Consider the following 23,229-nt stretch of genomic DNA (forward strand, 5'->3'; position numbering starts at 1 on the left):
AGTCAGGTTTGGGGAATAACTGATTACATGTCATCTGATTACAAAAAAAAATGTAATCCGTTACGTTACCAGTAAAAATATTGTAATCAGATTACAGATACTATTGAAAAACTATGATTACTTCTTGGATTACTTTTAAATTTAGAAAGGATGTTTGCGAAAAAAAAGAAAAAAAAAGAATACATGACACCTTTGTGTTTTCTCAATGACATTTGATTCAGCATTGAAAAAAGGCGCAAATGTAAGTTTGTTTACCTGAGCGAGTCTGACCACAAGTCAGAGACCACTATGATAAAACACCAAATGTGTTTGATGGATCCTTTTTCACTTCTTCTAATCCTTCATAAATGGAAAGTAATCCAATTACATTACTGAGTTATGTTACTCATTACAATTTTGGACAGCCCACTGGGTACAGACATCAATTTAATATCTATTCCACATTGGTTCAACTGAATTTCATTGAAATGATGTGGAAACAACGTTGATTCAACAAGTGTGTGCACAGTGGGAGGTAACTAGTAACTGTAACGGATTACATTTAAAAAGCAATTTACCCAACCTTATATATAGTGAACTACTATTGGCCCTGGTCAAAAGTAGTGCACTAAATAGGGAATACACGTAGGGTGCCATTTGGGAAGCAGCCAGATAGTGATGCGCTCTGGTCTGGTGAGCACAGGCGAGAGACATTACTGAGAGCTAACTGGCTGTGAAGCTGTGATAGGAGGGAGTATTAGATCTACTGAGTCTAGGGTAAGTCAGCACACAAAGCCTTGGTGCAATTGTAGTACTTGATGGATGCTACTTCAGCAATTCAACAGTCTTTTTAGGAGGGGAGAGACCCTAAAAAGGAATATTTACTGTTTGCTTGATAATTAAATAATATTGTACTATGAACCCCTTCTCAAGATATTAACTTGTTGTAATTCGTACTGATTGTACAGGTTATTTGACTCAGTAAAACTGACAAAAAAAAATTATGAAATGTATGCATTCACTACTGTAAGTCGCTCTGGATAAGAGCGTCTGCTAAATGACTAAAATGTAAATGTAAAAAATGTCAAATGAATTTGAAGTGTAAATTAGTTGCCACAGGTGATCCTGGCATCCTATAATCTTGGCATTGCAACTCTTCCAATCAGAAGAGAACAGGTAATGGAGTTGGTAATTGATCATCATGGTCAGTATTAGTTTCACTAAGAGAATCAATGCAGCTTGAAGACAACACTGACACAAATCAGAAATCCTAAAGGCTTGATGTGTAGCATTATAGGCTTGACTACAAAGCCCAAATCCCACAACCCCATATACCATTCCATCCCCAAACTTGATGCATTTCCCCCTGCTCCCTTACCAAATTGAATTGAGTAATGTTATAGCTGCAGATGCAACAACTAATATTTATCTGGATTTACTTATCTGGCATCACTACAGACCCTGGTTCGATCCCGGGCTGTATCACAACAGGCCATGATCGGGAGTCCCATAGGGCGGCGCACAATTTGCCCAGCATCGTCTGGGTTAGGGGAGGGTTTGGCTGGGGTAGGCAGTCATTGTAAAATAATAATTTGTTCTTAACTGACTTGCCTAGTTAAATGAAGGTTAAATAAAAACTTTTTTTTTTTTACTTTGGAAGGAGGTGGGCTATTGGCAATTGAATGTCTCACCTAAAAACGAATACCCCAGTGTGAACACACCCAAATGAACTCAGGACGATAGAATGAGGATAGCTATAACAGAAATACAAATATTCTACCCACCCACCCTGATCTCAACTGAAACAGCTTTTTCACATCCTGACAAGAAGAGATGTCAATCTGGCAGGCACTCTAATTTGCCTCTGTCTGGAGTTCCAAGTTCTCCTACTTATTCCAATATTGATCAGGCATAGAGCTGAATCAATCTCCATCTTGTTACAAGGCCGATTCCTGTGTAGTACAACGACACTGCAGCCTGTAGTGAGTCACTTGCTGTGCAAAGTGACTTCACCGTTAAATCAATGTCTGTTTGTTACTGATACGAGGTGGGATAGAACATGAAATGGCAACAGTGGTAAAGTTATATAAATTAGAAGGCTCTAGCACAGGTATCCTGAGTTATTGTGGACACGTTCTCTTTTGCAATGATGGCCCGTGGTTGCGTTTTTAAGAAGGTGAAAGAACTTGGACCATGTAAAGTGTGTTTGTGTGTGTGTGTGTGTGTGTGTGTGTGTGTGTGTGTGTACGAGTGTGTGATACAGTATTGTGTCTGAAATCTCAATTGACCGCTTTAATCGGATGATTACTTAACAGAAACTGAAATGAGACTTTCTCTCAAGCGAGTAAAACATAATAGACGGGATCACACCATGTGATCCGGAGAAAATGCATATGTAATTTCGTTATAAGGTTGATGCTCTCAAAAATTAGAATGTAATTGCTAAAATTAAAAGATGTCTCTGAGATATTCCCAAGAGTTTTATTTTCCTGTTTGCAGAAAAGCTGAATTGGTGTCATCATGTGGCATCTTTCTTGATGTGCTACATGAAACAATGCTTTTAGTATAATATAAAAATAGATCCTTTAAGAGAGGATAAGATCAAATAAAATACATTTATTTTAAAGAGGATTTAGGTTGACTCATCATGTGGTTTTATGAAAAGATGTTTGATTCTAAACACTAACCCACCTGTTTTGAGTCCCATCTGATTAGATTTTTGTTGTTGCCTGTTTTGCATGTTATTTTCACATCAACACATGTGACATATCAGTCTGCAAACAATGTTAAAAAAACCCTCATAGCCTGGTTCCTCTCTAGGTTTCTTCCTAGGTTCCGCCCTTTCTAGGGAATTTTTCAGAGCCAACGTGTTTCTACACCTGCATTGCTTGCTGTTTGGGGTTTTAGGCTGGGTTTCTGTACAGCACTTTGTGACATCAGCTGATGTAAGAAGAGCTTTATAAATACATTTTATTTAATTTTATTTTTGCTTTCTTGAGTAAGGCAGCTCCCAAATGCAGGTGTTTCAGCCTAGCTCAGTGCTTTCTGTGGTGGTGAGGCAGCCAGTGGAAATACGGAGCGTAGGGGTTGGTACTGTTCTCTAGTTGCGCTGTGATTAGCTCAGTGTTCTGTCACCCATGGGGACACTACGTCACCGCAAAATCTATGTGGAGAGCTAGAAAAATCAAGCCCCTTGGGTGCTACCATAGATTTACATTAGAAGTGCCCATCCAAGAAGGCTCAAGGTCATTGGCCACAGATAAAATGATTTCAAATCACGTTATATCTATCGTAGATTTGATTGGACTGATTATGTCAACATCATAGCTTTCATTGTCAGCCTATATGCCCCAATTATTTATCCTACGGTTCTGACTTGGTGTAGAGGGAGTATACTGTAAGAACGGCCCATGTTCAGAATTCTGTCGCTGTACATTTATAAAGTGATGAACAAATAGTTATATCATCTACGTCAGTCCTAGCTCGTTCATTGATGTCTTAATCGAAATTACGGATTGCCTCTTATCCGCTTGTTATCCCTTTATGCCATAGTTTGTACATCTCAATTGTCAGTAGAAACCACATTTGTGGAAGCAAGTCAGCCATACCATAAAAATAATTGTAAAAAAAAACAATCATCATAAATAATAATAAAGTCAGCCATATCAGCTATGTTTACTAAAAGGCAGTAAAATGTGGCTGAATGAACTGTTTCGCTGCCAGACAAGGCTCCGCTGACAGTTTGTGGGCACCGTTTGTCACCGTTATAGTGCAATTAATGTATTGTTTAGTGTTGTGTTGTGTAGTGTGGCATAGTGTAACTTTGCTGGCATGCATCTAAAAACAAGAGTTTTTTTTGCTCCACCAAGATTTACATGCTAAAATCGCCACTGGTTTTTCTATAAACTAGGGTACTAGGGAGCCTTTCTTGAAATGGACAACTGTTTGAAGCTGTTACAAAGTCATTAATAATAATTTGCCTTTTTTATTACGTGAATACATTAAGATATAAAAGGAGGGGACATAGATACTGTAACAAGGCCTCCTAGTAGGAGGGGGGGGGGGGGGTGTAGGAATCAGGAGCAGGAGAGCAGAGAAGTTCCAGTGGCACACAACATTTAATCAGGCGGTCCCGAAGGCACAATACAAACAAGTGGGAAAACACACACTAACGTAGTCGCCACCCACAGGGGATAAACTACGCACACGGAGGAGAAACCTCAACTCGACAAACAAAGTCTCGTAAACACACAGTAACATTTACCGAAAATATAAAACGAAACCCCATGCTACAGGCATGCACCCCTAACATGCAAATACACAACAAATAATCCCGCACAAAGCCTAGCCCGCAGCGGGGTGTCTATAAACCCACCGAAATCAACTAAACTGAACACAGGTGTGAAAAAACAGACACAAACGAAAAGGAAAATGGGATCGGTGGCAGCTAGTAGGCCGGCAACGACGACCGCCGAGCACCGCCCGAACAGGAGAGGAGCCACCTTCGATGGAAGTCATGACAGATACATTCAATATAATTCATTAGTTGAATCAAACCCTATGTTTAAACCCTTTCTCAGTCTTCATATGAAGATCTCGAAGTGTACTGTAACCTCACAACATTTCATATCTCCCAGTTACTTTTGAAAACAGTTTTCATGGGCACACATCCAAAATAATGTAAAAAAGTAATGGATTGCAAAATTGAATGCTTCTGAAAGAAAGAGTCACTTTTAACAAGATGAATCAAACTAAAATTGATATTGTCGTTAACAGGGTTCTTCAATGATTATGTATAATAGTTGTTTGATACACATTTGATGACTAACTGTTAAGTTACATGGGGAAATTATCTTGCAACATCAACCAAGTCAGGAATGGATTTTCTGAATGACAGTCAACTGATTAAAAAGCTGGTGTGATACTGCACACGACAGCCAAAATATGAGAATTAACATTTATCTGAAAAATTGACAGAATATTTTGGTGTCTATGTTATGGCGTTCAAGATAATTAGCTTATGTTGTGGACAACATGGGCAGAATGAGCGGAGATTACAATCTGGCAGGTGGCAGGGAAGGGGACTTGTAGAGGTCTTGATTATGGAACAGGTTGCAGCTGGTGGGGATCTGCTCTGACTCCAGCACACCTGTCTCCGCCCACACAATCACACACACACACACACACACACACACACACACACACACACACACACACACACACACACACACACACACACACACACACACACACACACACACACACACACACACACACACACACACACACAGAGGGAGAGAGGGAGAGAGTGCTGGGGGAGTGGCAGCAGGTCAAGGAGACACAGGATGAGCGGTAGAGGGCGTTGCAGGAGCAGATGTGACAATTAGCTGCCTGTACCATGCCACAGTGCCAAGATAATGTAAGATTTCTCAATTTCTGCATAAGATTTAGTCTGTATTGATTTATTAATGAACTGCTGTTACTGTAAATGGATAGCTGACTGATATATCCTCCTCAACCCTCCTCTCCTCCCTTTCTGCATCCTTTGACTCTCTATGTCCCCTATCCTCCCGACCGGCTCGGTCCTCCCCTCCTGCTCCGTGGCTTGACGACTCATTGCGAGCTCACAGAACAGGGCTCCGGGCAGCCGAGCGGAAATGGAGGAAAACTAGCCTCCCTGCGGACCTGGCATCTTTTCACTCCCTCCTCTCTACATTTTCCTCCTCTGTTTCTGCTGCTAAAGCCACTTTCTACCACTCTAACTTCCAAGCATCTGCCTCTAACCCTAGGAAGCTCTTTGCCACCTTCTCCTCCCTCCTGAATCCTCCTCCCCCTCCCCCCCCTCCTCCTTCTCTGCGGATGACTTCATCAACCATTTTGAAAAGAAGGTCGACGACATCCGATCCTCGTTTGTTAAGTCAAACGACACCGCTGGTCCTGCTCACACTGCCCTACCCTATGCTTTGACCTCTTTCTCCCCTCTCTCTCCAGATGAAATCTTGCGTCTTGTGACGGCCGGCCGCCCAACAACCTGCCCGCTTGACCCTATCCCCTCCTCTCTTCTCCAGACAATTTCCGGAGACCTTCTCCCTTACCTCACCTCGCTCATCAACTCATCCTTGACCGCTGGCTACGTCCCTTCCGTCTTCAAGAGAACGAGAGTTGCACCCCTTCTCAAAAAACCTACACTCGATCCCTCCGATGTCAACAACTACAGACCAGTATCCCTTCTTTCTTTTCTCTCAAACTCTTGAACGTGCCGTCCTTGGCCAGCTCTCCTGCGATCTCTCTCAGAATGACCTTCTCGATCCAAATCAGTCAAGTTTCAAGGCTGGTCATTCAACTGAGACTGCTCTTCTCTGTGTCACGGAGGCTCTCCGCACTGCTAAAGCTAACTCTCTCTCCTCTGCTCTCATCCTTCTAGACCTATCTGCTGCCTTTGATACTGTGAACCATCAGATCCTCCTCTCCACCCTCTCCGAGTTGTGTATCTCCGGCGCGGCTCACTCTTGGATTGCGTCCTACCTTACAGGTTGTTCCTACCAGGTGGCGTGGCGAGAATCCGTCTCCGCACCACATGCTCTCACCACTGGTGTCCCCCAGGGCTCAGTTCTAGGCCCTCTCCTATTCTCGCTATACACCAAGTCACTTGGCTCTGTCATATCCTCACATGGTTTCTCCTATCATTGCTACGCAGACGACACACAATTAATCTTCTCCTTTCCCCCTTCTGATAACCAGGTGGCGAATCGCATCTCTGCATGTCTGGCAGACATATCAGTGTGGATGACGGATCACCACCTCAAGCTGAACCTCGGCAAGACAGAGCTGCTCTTCCTCCCGGGGAAGGACTGCCCTTTCCATGATCTCGCCATCACGGTGGACAACTCCATTGTGTCCTCCTCCCAGAGTGCTAAGAGCCTCGGCGTGACCCTGGACAACACCCTGTCGTTCTCCGCTAACATCAAGGCGGTGACCCGATCCTGTAGGTTCATGCTATACAACATTCGCAGAGTACGACCCTGCCTTACACAGGAAGCGGCGCAGGTCCTAATCCAGGCACTTGTCATCTCCCGTCTGGATTACTGCAACTCCCTGTTGGCGGGGCTCCCTGCCTGTGCCATTAAACCCCTTCAACTCATCCAGAACGCCGCAGCCCATCTGGTATTCAACCTTCCAAAGTTCTCTCACATCACCCCGCTCCTCCGCACACTCCACTGGCTTCCAGTTGAAGCTCGCATCTGCTACAAGACCATGGTGCTTGCCTATGGAGCTGTGAGGGGAACGGCACCTCCATACCTTCAGGCTCTGATCAGGCCCTACACCCAAACAAGGGCACTGCGTTCATCCACCTCTGGCCTGCTGGCCCCCCTACCTCTGCGGAAGCACAGTTCCCACTCAGCCCAGTCAAAACTGTTCGCTGCTCTGGCACCCCAATGGTGGAACAAGCTCCCTCACGACGCCAGGACTGCGGAGTCAATCACCACCTTCCGTAGACACCTGAAACCCCACCTCTTTAAGGAATACCTGGGATAGTATATAGGAATCCTTCTAACCCCCCCCCCCCCCCCAAAAAAAAAAGATGTAGATGTACTATTGTAAAGTGGTTGTTCCACTGGATATCTTAAGGTGAATGCACCAATTTGTAAGTCGCTCTGGATAAGAGCGTCTGCTAAATGACATAAATGTAAATGTAAATATCCTAGCTACCTAGCTAACCATTGGTAATCTTATTAAATTATGCTATACAGCCAAAACAACAGTATCTATTGCTAGACTAGAGATTTGCCCTAGTTATAGTTAGTCAGTGGTTTCACATCTAACTAGCTGGAATGAAGCATGGGTGAGAGTAGTAGACGTAAATATATCCTTTCACTGTTTACAGCAGGTCTTCAGCAACCCAGAACATTATGATCAGCCTGATAGGGTGTCATGTGTGTCCAGCTTACAACTGTGCAAACCCATCAATCCCTCTCAGATCTCCAGTATCTAGGTGTTGTTTCTGGACAGGCCATGGGTATTATGGTAGTGCAGTCAGTCAGTCAGTCAGTCAGTCAGTCAGTCAGGCACTGTCTAAAAATGTTACAGGGGCAGTGCAGTTAAAAACGTGATTTGCCTATTTTTAAATGATATATCCGCACACACACTATGAGGTGGAGCTTGGACGATATCAGTATCGCATTGTTTTTTCCTTGCCAAAAATTTTAACACGAAGCAGACCAAACTCTTTCGTCGTTTAAAAACCTGCTGTATGTAAAATATTGTGTGCTATAGCTTTGAAAATAAATAAATGTGTCACGTCCTGGACAGTATAAGGGTTAATTGTTATTGTAGTTTGGTCAGGACATGGCAGAGGGTATTTGTTTTATGTGGTTCGGGGTGGTGTTTTGGTAAAAGGGCGTTTGATTTAGTATTTCCGGGGTTTTGGTTTATGATCTATGTTTATGTAATTCTATGTTTAGTCTAGGTAGTCTGTTTCTATGTAGAGTTAATTGGGGTGGACTTCCAATTGAAGGCAGCTGTGTGGTGTTGCCTTTGATTGGAAGTCCTATATTAGTTGGGTATGTTTGTCTGTGTGTTTGTGGGAGATTGTTCCGTGTATAGCATCAAGCCTTACAGGACTGTTTATTGTTGGTGTGTTTCTTTTGTATACGTGTTTATTTTGGGTTTTCCTTCTTTCAATATATTAAAGAAGATGAGTTTACACATACCTGCGGCATTTTGGTCCTCCTTAACCGACGACAACCGTGACAAAATGTGACTGGATGACAACATAATGATGTTTGTTTCTAACATTAGGGCTGTTTTTCTAAAGAAGTTAAATCCACTAAGTGTTTTGTTTCATTGCCACGATACTAACGATTATCGTGATACTGGTATCGTTACGGCCCCACTATGAGGTCGAAATAACACTCTGAAATTGTGAAAATTATGATAATGCCCTTTATGTGTAAGAGCTGTTTGAGTAAATTGCCTGAAATTTCTGCCTGTGCAGATGGGATGGAACTTTTGGCACATGTCACAATGTGATCTGATTATAATAGACCAATGACTGTTCATCTGGGTAAGGGGGTGGGCTCTAGACCATCCTACCAGCCAATCAGGGCTGTGAATGTAAATATCGGCACATTTGTTTTCCAATGCCCACACGATCAGACTGAGCATTTCAAGGGCAAAAGGAGGCTCAGGGAAATAAATTATAAAAAAATAGTTATTACATTAAATAAACACACACAGTGATTTATTAGACATACAGTGAATATTGAAAATTTAAATTACAAAGACTGCATGGGGGCTTTAATAGCTGTCAAATACTTGCTTCCTATGTCCTTGGGAGAATCTCAATTGCATTTCCTTGATTCCTCACATCCTCTCACAAAACCCACTGGATGAGAAGGTCAGAGGTCCCCTTCCCCTCTCACCTTCTTATCCAATGGATTTTGAGAAGGAGGCGAGTAGAGATGATGAGGAGAGAGGAATCAAGGAAATGCAATTGAGATCCTCCCCATTCCTCACCTCCATCTCAAAGCACATTGGGGGAGAGGAGTGAAGGTTCCTCCCCTCAGACTACAATGCACTATCAAAGAGAGGCAAGGAGTGGAGGAATCAAGGACAGAGGAAGCAAGAATTTTACGGCTAGTTTTCAACCACAGACTCGCACACACAACGCATGAAGATTATTACTGATTATAATGATTTCATTATTGGTTATTATTATTGTCAATGATTTTGTTGACAGAACCCATTGTATTATGTTATCACTATATTATTATATCAACTATTCAATTATGTTTATCTTTTTCATTCTTAAGGAATGTTTAGTATGGCTATAAATAATAGAGAAGTTGACTAAAGAACAAAAAGACCTGGTAACTAGGCACGACAAATAACATTTTTATTTTAATGAACCTTTATTTAACTAGGGAAGTCAGTTTAGAACACATTCTTACTTACAATGACGGCCTCCCTAAAGGCAAAAGGCCTCCTGCGGGGACGGGGGCTGGAATTAAAAATGTAAAATATAGGACAAAACACACATCCCGACAAGAGAGACGACACAACACTACATAAAGAGAGACCTAAGACAACAACATAGCAAGGCAGCAACACATGACAACACAGCATGGTAGAGGTCTCTCCAGAGATGTTCGATCGGGTTCAAGTCCGGACTCTGGCTGGGCCATTCAAGACATCAGAGATCTGCAGAGAGGAATGGGAGAAACTCGCCAAATACAGGTGTACATAGCTTGTAGCATCATACCTAAGAAGACTTGAGGCTGGAATCGCTGCCAAAGGTGTAACAAAGTACTGAGTAAAGGGTCTGAATACTTATGTCAATGTGATATTTCAGTTTTTTATTTGTAATAAATTTGCTAACATTTCTAAAAGCATGTTTTGCTTTGTCATTATGGGGTATTGTATGTAGATTGATGAGGGGAAAAAATTATTGTAATACATTTTAGAATAATGCTGTAATGTAACAAGAAAAAGTGAAGGGGGCTGAATACTTTCCAAATATGCTGTATATCAATACATTTTGAAATGTTGACCCTATTTATAGAAAGACCCATATACAGTATCTATTGGTTGTCTGAAGTACACGTGGGTAGTAATCAAACTTGTCATGGAAAACATAAAGGCCCATTGGCTATGTTGGCTTAGTTAAACTGTAGATGCAGTATGGATCTGTGTTGTCTTTCTCAAGCTTTGTTTAAAGCTCTCTTTGTTTTGTCATTTTATATATAGCTAAATCTGTCATTTTCCACATATGTTGTTCTGTAATGAGCAAACTTATCTAAGGCCTGAAGAGTTGTGTTAGCTCCCCAAGATAACACCTAAACTTTAACTCAGTGGGCTAAAACAATCCTGTGGTGTGCAGGAGAACCAGGTTTCTAGAGGTAGCCTAACACTGTCATGATGATGATTGTACCATCCCATTACCAAGCAGCACTAACTACATGTATTTGTAGGGAATTTATTAAATGAGCCTATATCCTGTATTATGTCGAACAAATCAAGCCTGACTTTGAGATATCCTGAGCCTTTATGTTCAGAGTGATCTCTGCACCTTGTCATCCTTTCCCTATGTAGTGCACTACATTTGACCAGACTCCTATGGGCCCCGGTCAAAAGTAGTGCACTATAAAGGGAATAGGGTCACATTTGGAACGCAGACAAAAAGACAAACCAATTTCCTAATGATCAATCGCTGCTCTGTTGTCTTCAAATTATGCTGACAGCTAAATGTGCTTATTTCCAAAGGAATCAAAAGCCTGACATGTGTTCCTTTCATTTGGATTCCATTTTGAAGAGCTTGGCTAATAAAATTAGCATCTAATGAATAGTTGTTGTTGGAAGAAAACAGATGTTATCAGAGGAAGACTCTTTAAAAAAAGTTGAGCTAAAACAAATTAGCTAACTTTTGGGTGGTTTTGTGGAGCAGATTTGGTCATATTGAGACACTGTAAGGAGTCTGAGAACAGTATAGAAACTACTGTGTTTTGAATGATATTTGTAACTTACCATAATGATCAAGATCAATTAATTTATGTGTCTGTTGTGGTCAGGAATTAAACCTATATTGAAAACAGATATCAACCACCCTGCTACGAACCTTAAAAACATATTTGACAGTGGAACAGTACTGTAGGTCTAAGTCATGTTCTAATAATTGGTGCTGCACATGTAGAGACACAATGAAACAATCATCATTTTTCACCTCATCAGAACCACAGTCTATTGTCTCTACCAATTTTCACAGTCAAAAAAGCTCATTTTGATAAGTCTCAGATAAGATAACAGAGGGGGAATTTGTTTTTTTAAATCAGCTTCCTTCAAACCAGAAAATCAACACATTCAAAGAGCATATTTTATTTGTGGAGTCGTATTGTACTGATACTGAATCAGCAAGGCAATTTATTCATTGTTTGACAAAAATGAATCTGAAATTTGCCAGAGGAGAAAGAGTAATATAATAGAGAAAAAAAACTATAGTATAGAAATGAATTGCAATCAGCCTCTTTTTCATATCTAAAATCAGAATATTAGCAAGGTATATAGCCTTTAGCATAGCTCCCTGACCTTAACCCTATATAACAATACTGTATGTCTCATCAAGCCAATACTATACTATACTATGGATCCAGTAAAATATATTGTTAAAGCCCACTAGGTGATTTATACAGCCCTTTTTGGTAATTTAAATGAATGACATACTCATTGATTATCAAATTCAGGAGTGGGACTTTAAGGATAAAAAATATTCAGAAACTGGTCTCCAACAGCAGCATATTCTGATGATAATTAGTAAGGTCTTCATATCGCATTTCCTTACTGTGTCCAGTTGAGCGAACATAACTAAGATATACAGCTAAACCAGCGCTGTGACTCTGCCTCATTTTACATTGAGCTGCCAGCATGTGCAACATTATCTTCACATAAAGCTGATAAATCATACTCAGTCTAATTCATCATGACATGAGAGGGACAGAGAGAGAGGGAGAGAGAAGGAAAGAGAGATAGAAAGAGAGATAGAGAGGGAGGGTTGGAGAGAGAGAGAGAGGACAATGAGAGGAGAACGAACGAGAGAGAGAGAGAGAGAGAGACAGACAGACAGAGACAGAGATGTTGAAAAAGAGATGAGCGTATTACTCCGTCTCTCTGAAATGATAATGAATGAGAACCAGGAAGGGGTTTGACTCACATCATAACATAAATGCTGAAATGTAAATAAAGCTGTGATGATCTCTGTGGTGCCATAAGGTTCCTTCATGGGACATTAGCCACCGCTCCTCTAACAGGGCCAGTAGGGCTCACAGGAGACTCATTTATATGTCAATAGACATCTGGGTGGAGTGATAACAAATGGCTATTAACACAGCAGGCTTTAAATATGGCTTCTATGAGCTGGGGTTACAGCTCTGATTGATGTACTGTGATATGTGTGACCAAAGCACAAACAGTAGGTGTAACTCAACTGTATGTGACCAAAGCCAACAGTGCTAATGTTACTGTAACTATTGTATTACGTGACCAAAACGAATAGTACCTCTGCGTAATGTACAGCACCCGATGTCACAGGAAGGACAAAAAGATCATCAAGGACAACAACCACCCGAGCCACTGCCTGTTCACCCCGCTACCATCCAGCAGGCGAGGTCAGTACAGGTGCATCAAAGCTGGGACCGAGAGACTGAAAAACAGCTTCTATCTCAAGGCCATCAGACTGTTAAACAGCCATCACTAACACAGAGAGGCTGCTGCCTACACACAGACTTGAAATCATTGGCCACTTTATTAATAAATGGATCACTAGTCACTTTCATAATGCCACATTGATAATGTTTACATATCTTGCATTACTCATCTCATATGTATATACTGTATTTTATACCATCTATTACATCTTGCCTGTGCCGCTCTGTCATTGCTCATCCATATATTTATATGTATATATTCTTATTTCATTCCTTCACTAGATTTGTGTGTATTAGGTAGTTGTTGTGGAATTGTTAGATTACATCATAGATATTGCTGCACTGTCGGAACTAGAAGCACAAGCATTTCGCTACACTCGCAATAACATCTGCTAACCATGTATATGTGCCCAATAAAATTTGATTTGATTTGATTTGAATGACACGGCCGAAACAGAACAGAACGGTGACCACTGTGTGAGCACAGTTAAAAGAAGTGCTGTCATTCTGCTTGCTATGTGACAATAGAAGGAGAATTCAACCATAGGTGACCACAGCTGGGGGAATAACAGCCACCATAGCAGATATGATATAAAACAAAGTTTAAAATAAATAAAGACAACACCAACAAACAAAACAATGGAAGCTAGCACATAAAACAAACCAACATGAAACAGACTAGCATAGCAGAGTGAACGGTCCTGAAGGAGCTCTCGATGGATAGCCTGTCTTCTCTCTTTCTCATCAACGCAGCACAATCCCTTTGTGGCACATTTATTTCTTTATCTAATAGAAAGTAATGATACAGACTGTGTCTCCGGCCCTCTTTGACAGGACCCCAGGCCTCCAGAGGGGAAACACACAAACACAATAAGCATAAATGCATAAATGCCAGGCAGCGCAGCTCTTTTTGGCTGCTGAGAATGATGGCTAGCTTGTTGCTTATCAGAGCCCTATAAATCTCCATGGCTGGGTGAGAGATGGGAACGGTTATCACCTCATGGCAGAGACGATGTGAATGGTGCCTGACAAAGTAGAGCATCTCCTCCAATGATTTATTGATGGGGGGGGTATTTAGCAAGACAAGAATTAAGGAAATGGGGAGAAATGAAAGGAATTGTGAAGGAAAGAGATAGGGGTAGAGAGAGGGAATTCTTGGTTTGGAAGTAAACAGAGATGCCCAGAAGTATTCAAGAGTGTTGGAATGGGACAACATGATAAAGTGCAAACTCTTCCAAGTTAGAAGGGTGTACACTAGTAAATGACTAATAGTTCAGCTACCTATTGTAATCCAAAGATGGGTCACCAGCAATACGACTTGCTAATATACCAGGAAACAAATCTGACATGAAGATGACCTGAAAGTACATATCATGGGATGGCAGATTTACTACTTTATCATGAAATTTGAAGAAGCCCCCATTGCTAATTTTAACACTGTATATGCAGGTACATCTTAGGCAAATTAACTTGGATCAACTGAAATCGTGACTCAATGATTCAAACAAGTATAAAGAAAGTGTTAACTCTTGGAATATCATGGGTAGCTATATCCATTGCCATGAAGCAGTTCATAAGCTTGGGCTGGCTGGGTCGACCAGAAAATGATTAGGCCAATAGGCCTATATGAGAGCATACTGTAGGCTACTGTGGAAGTTAATATAATATGGTGGCAGTGCATAGCTCCTGTCACAACACTGACTTACTGAAGTAGCCTTTTCTCAGCTGTCTCCTGGCTGGTGAAGTGATATGGAGGCCTGTGCTCCGGCTCCACCACACTCATCATTGCCACTACAGGGACAGGAACTGACTACGTTGGGGAACACAATGAAATATAATTAGGACTGTCGCACTCACACAGCACACAGTCTTCACACTCCATTGATCATTATCTGGCTTCAAATCGACTGAAGCGTTTTAGTTCTGGCAACAGGAGGAGGGGAGCGCATCACAGACTTATTGCACAGATAAATTATTAATGTGTCGTTATACAGTACATCCAGAGGAAACTAACAGTGATTTAATTTCTATAAATAAGTGGTAGCCAGTAAAGACAGAATACCATACGGTCTGTTATTCCCTCCAGATAGGGAAGAATTATGCCTGGATGTAAAGGCTACAGTAGCCTAGTTCATTATAGCCTCAAAACAAACACAATGTGTGCTCAGCTCAGTTTGAGAGGGAGAGAGATAGAGAGAGAAGGTAAAAAGGAAGCTGTCACATTCTGCTAATAAAATGGTTGATTTGTTTGTTTTCTCTGCCATCACACCTCAAATGTCACGTCCAGCCAAACACCGGCTTCTCATTAGCTGAGCTAATTAACTTTGCAACTGTCAAACTAACCGGCGCTAACGAAACTGACGGCGGGAAAAGCGGCGGTTGAAGGGTGCTTATAACTCAAGAGGCTAACAACAGCTGACACGACGCTCCCTTGGATGCCGGGAAGAAAAAAAGGAAATGTTGACATCAAATCGAGTTATCTCTGAGAGGAAAGGGAGAAGGGTTCGAGGATGGAGAGAGAGAGGGAGAGATAGACAGAAAGAGAGAAAGAGAGAAAGCAAGCCAAGGCAATCTCATCTTTAATGCTGGGTTATTGGCACCAGGCAGAGTAGGCTTTGTTCCCGCTGTTTGCTCTGGCTTTGAGTCCGTGCCTCTTCACGGTCCCTCTGTCGGAGCCAGTAAAGAGGCTGTGAGTGACTCTCAATCTAATGATGAATAGTGCCCCGGGAAGCAGCGGGAGATTACTCCCCTGAGAACCTGAAAGCCACGGCCGCTGTGATTTATGACATATTTATCTGCCGCTATCTGAGGTGGCTGTCATCGGCCGGGAGAGTGAAGGAGGAGATGAGGGGATGACGGGCCGGGAGAGAATTATGCAGCTATAATTGTCAATCATGGGCAGGATTGAGCGGTGAGCGCTAGCTGTTTTCATAACAGAGGTGCATAAAGCTGTCTCGGAGGGCAGGGGGGGACTCTTAAACGAGAATGATTTCCACGTTATATATATTTATATATTTATATATAGCATTACACTTAGATATCTTCTCCTCCTCAAATTATAATTATATTCACATTATTCTTCACCCAGTCACCCACTGAGGTGATCACTTTAGTGTGTAAGGCCTCTGCCCAGGGCAATCGACAGCCCCAACATTTACTACGGAACTGAGCAAATATGTGCAGATCTCATCCAGATTTTCATCATTCATATGTAGTGAGCTAAGTGTTTGGATTGTTTGCTTTTGTCTGCTTCAAGTGGCACGAAACTCCCCCCAAGTGTCGTTTGTCATTTTCCATGTTTGTAAACAGTTAATAGGTTTACATATCTGTATTTCATTTATAGCTGCTTCGTAGATCATTTTTGACATTCACTGTACTTACTCTTTCATTTACTTTATATATGAAGCCATACAATATAAATGTTTATACGTCCCCTTTAATTGCACCTCTTAACACAGCTGGATTTCTTTGTCTCAGTCTCTTCAGGCATAAATACGGGGATCAAATATTTATGGGATGTGGAAATAAAGCTTTTCAACTCTGAGTTAAAAGTAAATAGCCACATTGATTTGGACACCCTCCTCCTTGCACTGCTCAGAATGGTTTGGTTGTTCAATGCGGTAAGCAGCAGCTCAGCTGCCAGAGAGAGTGAGATCCCAGGACTGCCAATCAGTCTGATTACTGTGTGTGCAGTCAAGTAGAAAACTCATTAAACAACGTATAAGCCCCTTAATCAAATCAATAGCCAAAGCAACTCCAAACTGAGTAAAGCCTCAGTCTTTTCTCATTTAATTATGAGTATAAAGTCAGAGCCGGGATTTGTGTTAGAAAAAAACAAGATGATTTTTGTCTCTTTGGTTTAGCAGTAGGCCTAATGTTCTTGAGCAAAGGTGCATGGTCGTTGAGTATTAAATATACAAAAGTAATGGCATTGTTATGACTGGTAACTCCACTTCTGTTTTTGATTTTGTTATTCATTTTATAGAATGTATTTTATGTATGATACAAACTCTAATATGTGTGTGTTCGAGAGAGTTTCTTTAGACACACTTGCGAACATGTCTCTGTGTGCCTATAGGTGTGTGTGTGTGTGTGTGTGTGTGTGTGTGTGTGTGTGTGTGTGTGTGTGTGTGTGTGTGTGTGTGTGTGTGTGTGTGTGTGTGTGTGTGTGTGTGTGTGTGTGTGTGTGTGTGTGTGTGTGTGTGTGTCTAGTAAAGTGCTGATGGACTGGGGAACTGGTGCGGGTAATTAACTCACTGAATGTGCAGATGTTTCTGAGGACTCATGGCGTTAGCACACACACACACACACCACACACACACGCACACACACACACACACACACACACACACACACACACACACACACACACACACACACAGCACACACACACACACCACACACACACACACACACACACACACACACACACACACACACACACACACACACACACACACACCAGCATCTGCCTAAGCACCTTCCTGAGCATGAGGAGCTCAATCTTTTCCACTTGACAGCAGTGCAAGTGAAGCCATTTAGTGGCAGCTGGTTCGGCATGGCCAGGAGTAGATGGGTTGGAAAACCCTGTGTGCTTTAATTAATTGAGGGGAGATTACATGGTCTTCCAACCATGTAGTTTGTCATCAGAATCCATTACACATTGATATTAGACGTTTCTCCACAGTGTCAACAGCACTTTAGAGGGCAGCTGAAGTTTAAGGAGTGTGAAGGAAGTTTTATGCTGAGACCTGATTATAGTGGTAAATGACATTATGCAAAAAAGAGGTCAGTGACAATCTAAATGGTCTTGTCAATTACAGCCATTGTCACAGAATTTGCTGTAAAATAACATGATGTGATCAGACATTTTCTAGCACTTAAATGGAAACAGATGAGTTGAAAAATCCAGATTATCCAAGCCCTCTACAAATATTGTTTTAGTTTGACAAGCATTTCTGAATCTTCACCCTCACCTGAATTGTGGAGAGTTCACTATTCCGCATAGTGATTTAGCTTCATAGCTTCCAAAGGTCTCTCCTCATCTCATAGTTAAATCCATAACCACTGTTGTTTACATTGATGACCTGTCAGCTGCAGGCACAATTTAATGACCAGCAAGACTACACTTATTCTGCACCACTTTACTCTAGGCACTCTTAAAGACCTCTCCTATGGGTTATTACTGTCTCTGTCAATGATAGCATTTTTAATTTGCTACGTTTGTAAATCTCTGACTGCATGGCTGGGGGAGATTGAGTCCGTTTAACACCCACAGTCTGGAGACAGACCTCATAATGGCAGACTGTAAATAAAACATAAAGCTTTCTTTCCAAATGGCTCTCTATTCCCTAAATAGTGCTCTACTTTTGACCTGAGCACCTTGGGCCCTGGTCAAAAGTAGTGTACAATAAAGGGAATAGGGTGCCATTTGGGATGGAGTCCAATTATGAGCTCTCTGAGGTGGAATCTGCCCATTATAATCACATCAAGTGTTTGTTTACTGGAACAATGGGAACAATGGGGCAGAATGTTAGAATGTTCCATTACCTTCTGGAACTGAGGAGATAATAATTACAGGTACAGAATCTATCTTCCTCTCTGTTGGTCTTGTTTCTTACACTTGGCACTTCCAAAACGAGGAAGCAAAGATGTCTTTGACTTTATCTCTCTAGAAGCTCTCGATTGTATAGCCTCTGCTAAATCTTCTGAAATACCTCAGTGTCTCTGTGACAGAGAAGAGAGAGAGCTGGGAGAGACAGAAGGGCAAAAGGCGGTTGACAGCAAAAGTATAGTAAATATTTACCATGTGTCTGTTCCTTTTTGAGTATAATTCAAAATAATCTGTGCTCTTTGACAGTATTTTTCATGGAGGAGCCAATTCAGTAGGGAGCGTTTTAACCATTTCAAAGTTTAAATGTCTAAATTTTTTTACATTTTAATTGCTACACTCATCTACTTTAAACAACATTCAATGATCCCCCAGAGAGCGGAATAAAAACATTGTTTTAACCGTGACATTTCTTTCAAGAGTTTTTGAGTTTGAGTTCAGACTCAAAAAGGAATAGTTTACAAATGAAAAAGCACAAAAGTCACACATTTGACTTTAATTTTTACGTTAAAAGGGAAATTATTTATTTTTTAAATGACAAACGATCCATCTTTCTTTTAGTGGAAATTAGAATATGTCAGTCTCAGAATTATCTCATCTGATTAATTTACAATTCATGACATTTAGCAGACGCTGTTATCCATAAATGTGATGATTCATGATTTATGAAACACTGTCAAAACCCCCAACAATGATACCTGATTGAATCTGAATATGTGGGAATAATTTAAAATCAATGTCAAGTCATTTTGCCTTCCTCGTCTGTGACATTTTTTTGTCATAGTGGGATTATTATTGCATATAAACTCTATTGGACATCTGTTAAGAGTAACCTCTATTCTTCTAATAATACCAACGGACATGTTCAGACTCTTCATTTTGCATTATTAGCCAATAATCCCTTTGACAAATGAAACAGGATTAGTTGAGATTAACACCTTGGCATTTGTTCTATGATGAACAACAGCTGCAATATGATAGCTGTGACCACAATGACATTGTTTGGGGTAAAATTACATGTGTATCCCAAAATATGCACTACTGTCTAGACTGTCGACATTTAATTGAAAGTCACATGCAGGAGATGTTGGACTTGGATTGATTTTCAGTTTTTCTTTACTGTATAAAGGACTTCGAGCTCAAATAGACATAGGGATCCAAGGGTGGAGAGGATGGGTGACAAACAATAATAGGACCCGTAAAAACACAGCACCCATAAAAACACAGGAACCATAAAAACACAGGAACCATAAAAACACAGGAACCATAAAAACACAGGAACCATAAAAACACAGGAACCATAAAAACACAGGACCCATAAAAACACAGGACCCATAAAAACACAGGAACCATAAAAACACAGGAACCATAAAAACACAGGAACCATAAAAACACAGGTCTTTGGCCCAATATTTAAATGTATTTGGCCTTGACCATCCTGAGAGCCCAGAGTGCCAACAGCATCAAAGATGCTCTCCCACCAGAGCCACCAGTCTAGTCCTAATTACCCCTTAGCCTCCTGCCACCATCTTCCCCACCTGCAGGGTCAGACGAACAGACAACAAACAATACCTCCTCATTCCCTGGCCGTCAGCCAGGGGCGGCGTAAAAATGGAGTAGAGACGTACGGCAGCTGATAAAAAGCATAAGCCAATGTGAGTGGACTGTGATTGGAGATGAAGAGATAAGAGAGCTACAGATGTAGGATCTTAATTTGATCACTCTTTTGTTGCTAGGAATTTTCCTTCACAGCAAGAAATGCAAACTAAATCTATCAACCCCTACCAAAATGTCCATGAATTATAATCCACAGAATAATTCACATTTCCTGTTGCTGCAGGATTATTTTCCTGCTGGAGCATACTGGCCCAAATTAAGATCCTACATCTGTATTCATTTGCCCCCTTGAGATATAACTAAGAGGGACCCCCCCTCAAGCTGCAGTCTAAAATAGAGAGGCGTTGAGTGGTTAAGTGGATGGTGGTAGTAGGTCTACTGTAGTCTAGGCAGTCAAAGCGGTTGAATGTGTGCTAAAGTCAGTGCATGCCGTTTCATTCTGTCTCTTGCTCTTCAGTAAATCTCAGTTGATTAAACGTTGTTAGCGGAGGACAACTGAGTCCCACCATCATAATTAAAGAATAACAGCGTGCGACATTCTGAGAAGGCAAATGGTGTCATATGCTCTCCAGACCAGCTGCCTACCAGCGCAAACATCCGACCGACACTTATCTGGTTAGGATTTATTGAGCTAAGGCTGAGCTGAGCTGGGTCCTGGAATCTATGGTTAACTGCCTTATAAAACCAGACAAGCCCCTCTCACATTAAGACTGATCCCAGGGCTGTTTAAGAATACTACCTCGGCCTGCTGGCGATTAAAGTTCCTCACAGTCATTCATTAATTCACGAGGGGTGGGCGGTTATTGTCAGTTCCAGACAATTGGAATTAGGCATGAGATTTAGAATGCATGCAGCAGAATACGTTTAGCTGATCCATCAGTTAAGTGATGGTGTGATGGTGTAATGTGCAAATGGGGATGCAGCTGTTAGTCTGCTATCAATACAGGTCAGGTGTCCTGTACTTTGAAATGGCACACACATACATCCGCAAACAGCAGAGACAACAACACACAGCACAACTACAACTCAAACGTCAACAAATCAGTTTGTGAAATTGCTGTGTTAGCTCCAGTTCCTGATATGTATGGGGTAACTATGCACCTAGACGGTGAATTACAAGACCTTGTGATTCCTTCTAAAACGGTAGATTGAGCTAGAATGCATGCATTGGGATCTTTGATTTGGCAAGAATGTCACTGAAATCTAATGAATGTCTCTTGTCTTGTCCTGTCCCAGAAAACAAGATTGACATCACAGAACTCTCCACTCTTAGAAGAAAAGCTTCCAAAAGGTTTCTTCAGCTGTCCCCATAGGATAACCATTCATGGTTCCAGGGAGAACCCTTTTTGGTTCTGCATAGAACACTTTTGGGTTCCATATGGAACCCTATGTGGAAAGAGTCCTACATGGAACCAAAAATGGTTCTACCTGGAACCAAAAAGTGTTCTTCAAAGGGTTATCCTATGGGGACAGCCAAATAACCATTTTAGGTTCTAGATAGTATTGAATGTCTCTTGTCTTGTCCTTTTCCCTTGTCAGTATGTAAAGTACGGTGTTTACATTACCATAGGGAATTAGTACCATATCCTAATGGGAATTTGTGTATGCATGTGTTCCTGGCTGTGCAAAGTTGAAAATAAATAAATACATGAAACCCACCCGGACTGGCCAAGGGTAATTATCAAAGAAAGAATCTCATTCAGTCCGCGACCGACAGATATCTCATCTCATTACATGATCAAACCACATATGGGCCAAAGCCAGCGTTACATAGCCCCACTACGACACTGTAGCCTGAACTTCCAGCCAGCTGGCGTGTTCCTCTGTTCAATTAATGATGTTCAGAGCCGCAGCCTAGCAGGTGAAAATGTGCCGCTACAATTATTCAGACCGACGCTGGAATAACAACCAGGCAGCCCACCAAATGGTGCTGTCAGCCCCCGGGTTTAATTGCCTTGGCACCGGTGCCAGCTATAATCACCTGTCACCGCAAACAACGGCTGCATCTGTTTACACGTCTGTCAGAGGTGCCAGAATGCGCTGGCCTTCGGGACGAGACAGCTTTCACCGAAGATCGCGACCCAGACACAAAAGGTCACGGACCCTCCTGCTTTAGAAGTCATTCACCCAGCAGGAAGAAAGGCACTCAGAAGGAAGAGGAACAGTGGTGGTGGATGAGAAACGACGCCCCCGTAAATGTTACGGTGCTCTTGAATGATGAAGTTTTCTTGGTTGGAAACATTACATTCTTGTGAGCTATTGCAGATGATGTGCAGTTTCTGCACAAGACGTGCCATTTAATGAATAACTTTCTACCCTGATGTGTGTGTGTGTTTGTGTATTCTGGTTGCAGAAGAACCAATATACAGTCTTAGAAAAAAAGGTGCTATCTAGAACCTGAAAGGGTTCATCGACTATCCCCATAGGAGAACCCTTTGAAGAACCCTTTTTGGTTCCAAAAAGAACCCTTTTGATTTCAGGTAGAACCCTTTTGGGTTCCATATTGAACCCTCTGTGGAAAGCGTTCTACATGGAACCTAAAAGGGTTCTACCTGGAACAAAAAAGGATTCTACCTGGAACAAAAAAGGGTTCTCCTATGGGGACACCCGAAAAACCCTTTAGGAACCCTTTTTTCTGAGAGTGTAGGCCCAGCCATCCCACCTGAGTACTTTGACAGCCAGGCCCTATCCCCCCCGAAACCACCAACCCTTCAGCCACCATAGGTCACCCCATCCCTATTCCCCCCACCCCCCAGGTCTGACCCCCACCACCCGGCCCAGTGCCTCCACAGAAATGGCCACTGACAGGAGCAGCTGGGTCTCCAC

The 23,229-nt window shown here is 41.8% G+C and overlaps 1 protein-coding gene across 1 annotated transcript in view; it reads left to right on the forward strand.

The window, feature by feature from the left end:
• The window catches only part of LOC145858550 (uncharacterized), a 29,617-nt gene extending 20,928 nt beyond the window's left edge, over positions 1 to 8,689 (forward strand). Inside the window, exon 3 of the mRNA XM_082956601.1 lies at positions 6,721 to 8,689. Within this exon, the coding sequence (XP_082812727.1) occupies positions 6,766 to 7,515 (750 nt within the window). The 5' untranslated portion in view covers positions 6,721 to 6,765 and the 3' untranslated portion in view covers positions 7,516 to 8,689. The remainder of the gene's footprint in view (positions 1 to 6,720) is intronic.
• The last annotated feature ends 14,540 nt before the right edge of the window (positions 8,690 to 23,229 follow it).

This window comes from Salmo salar, chromosome 10, assembly GCF_965601325.2.
Source record: "Salmo salar chromosome 10, fSalSal1, whole genome shotgun sequence".
NCBI lineage: Eukaryota > Metazoa > Chordata > Actinopteri > Salmoniformes > Salmonidae > Salmo > Salmo salar.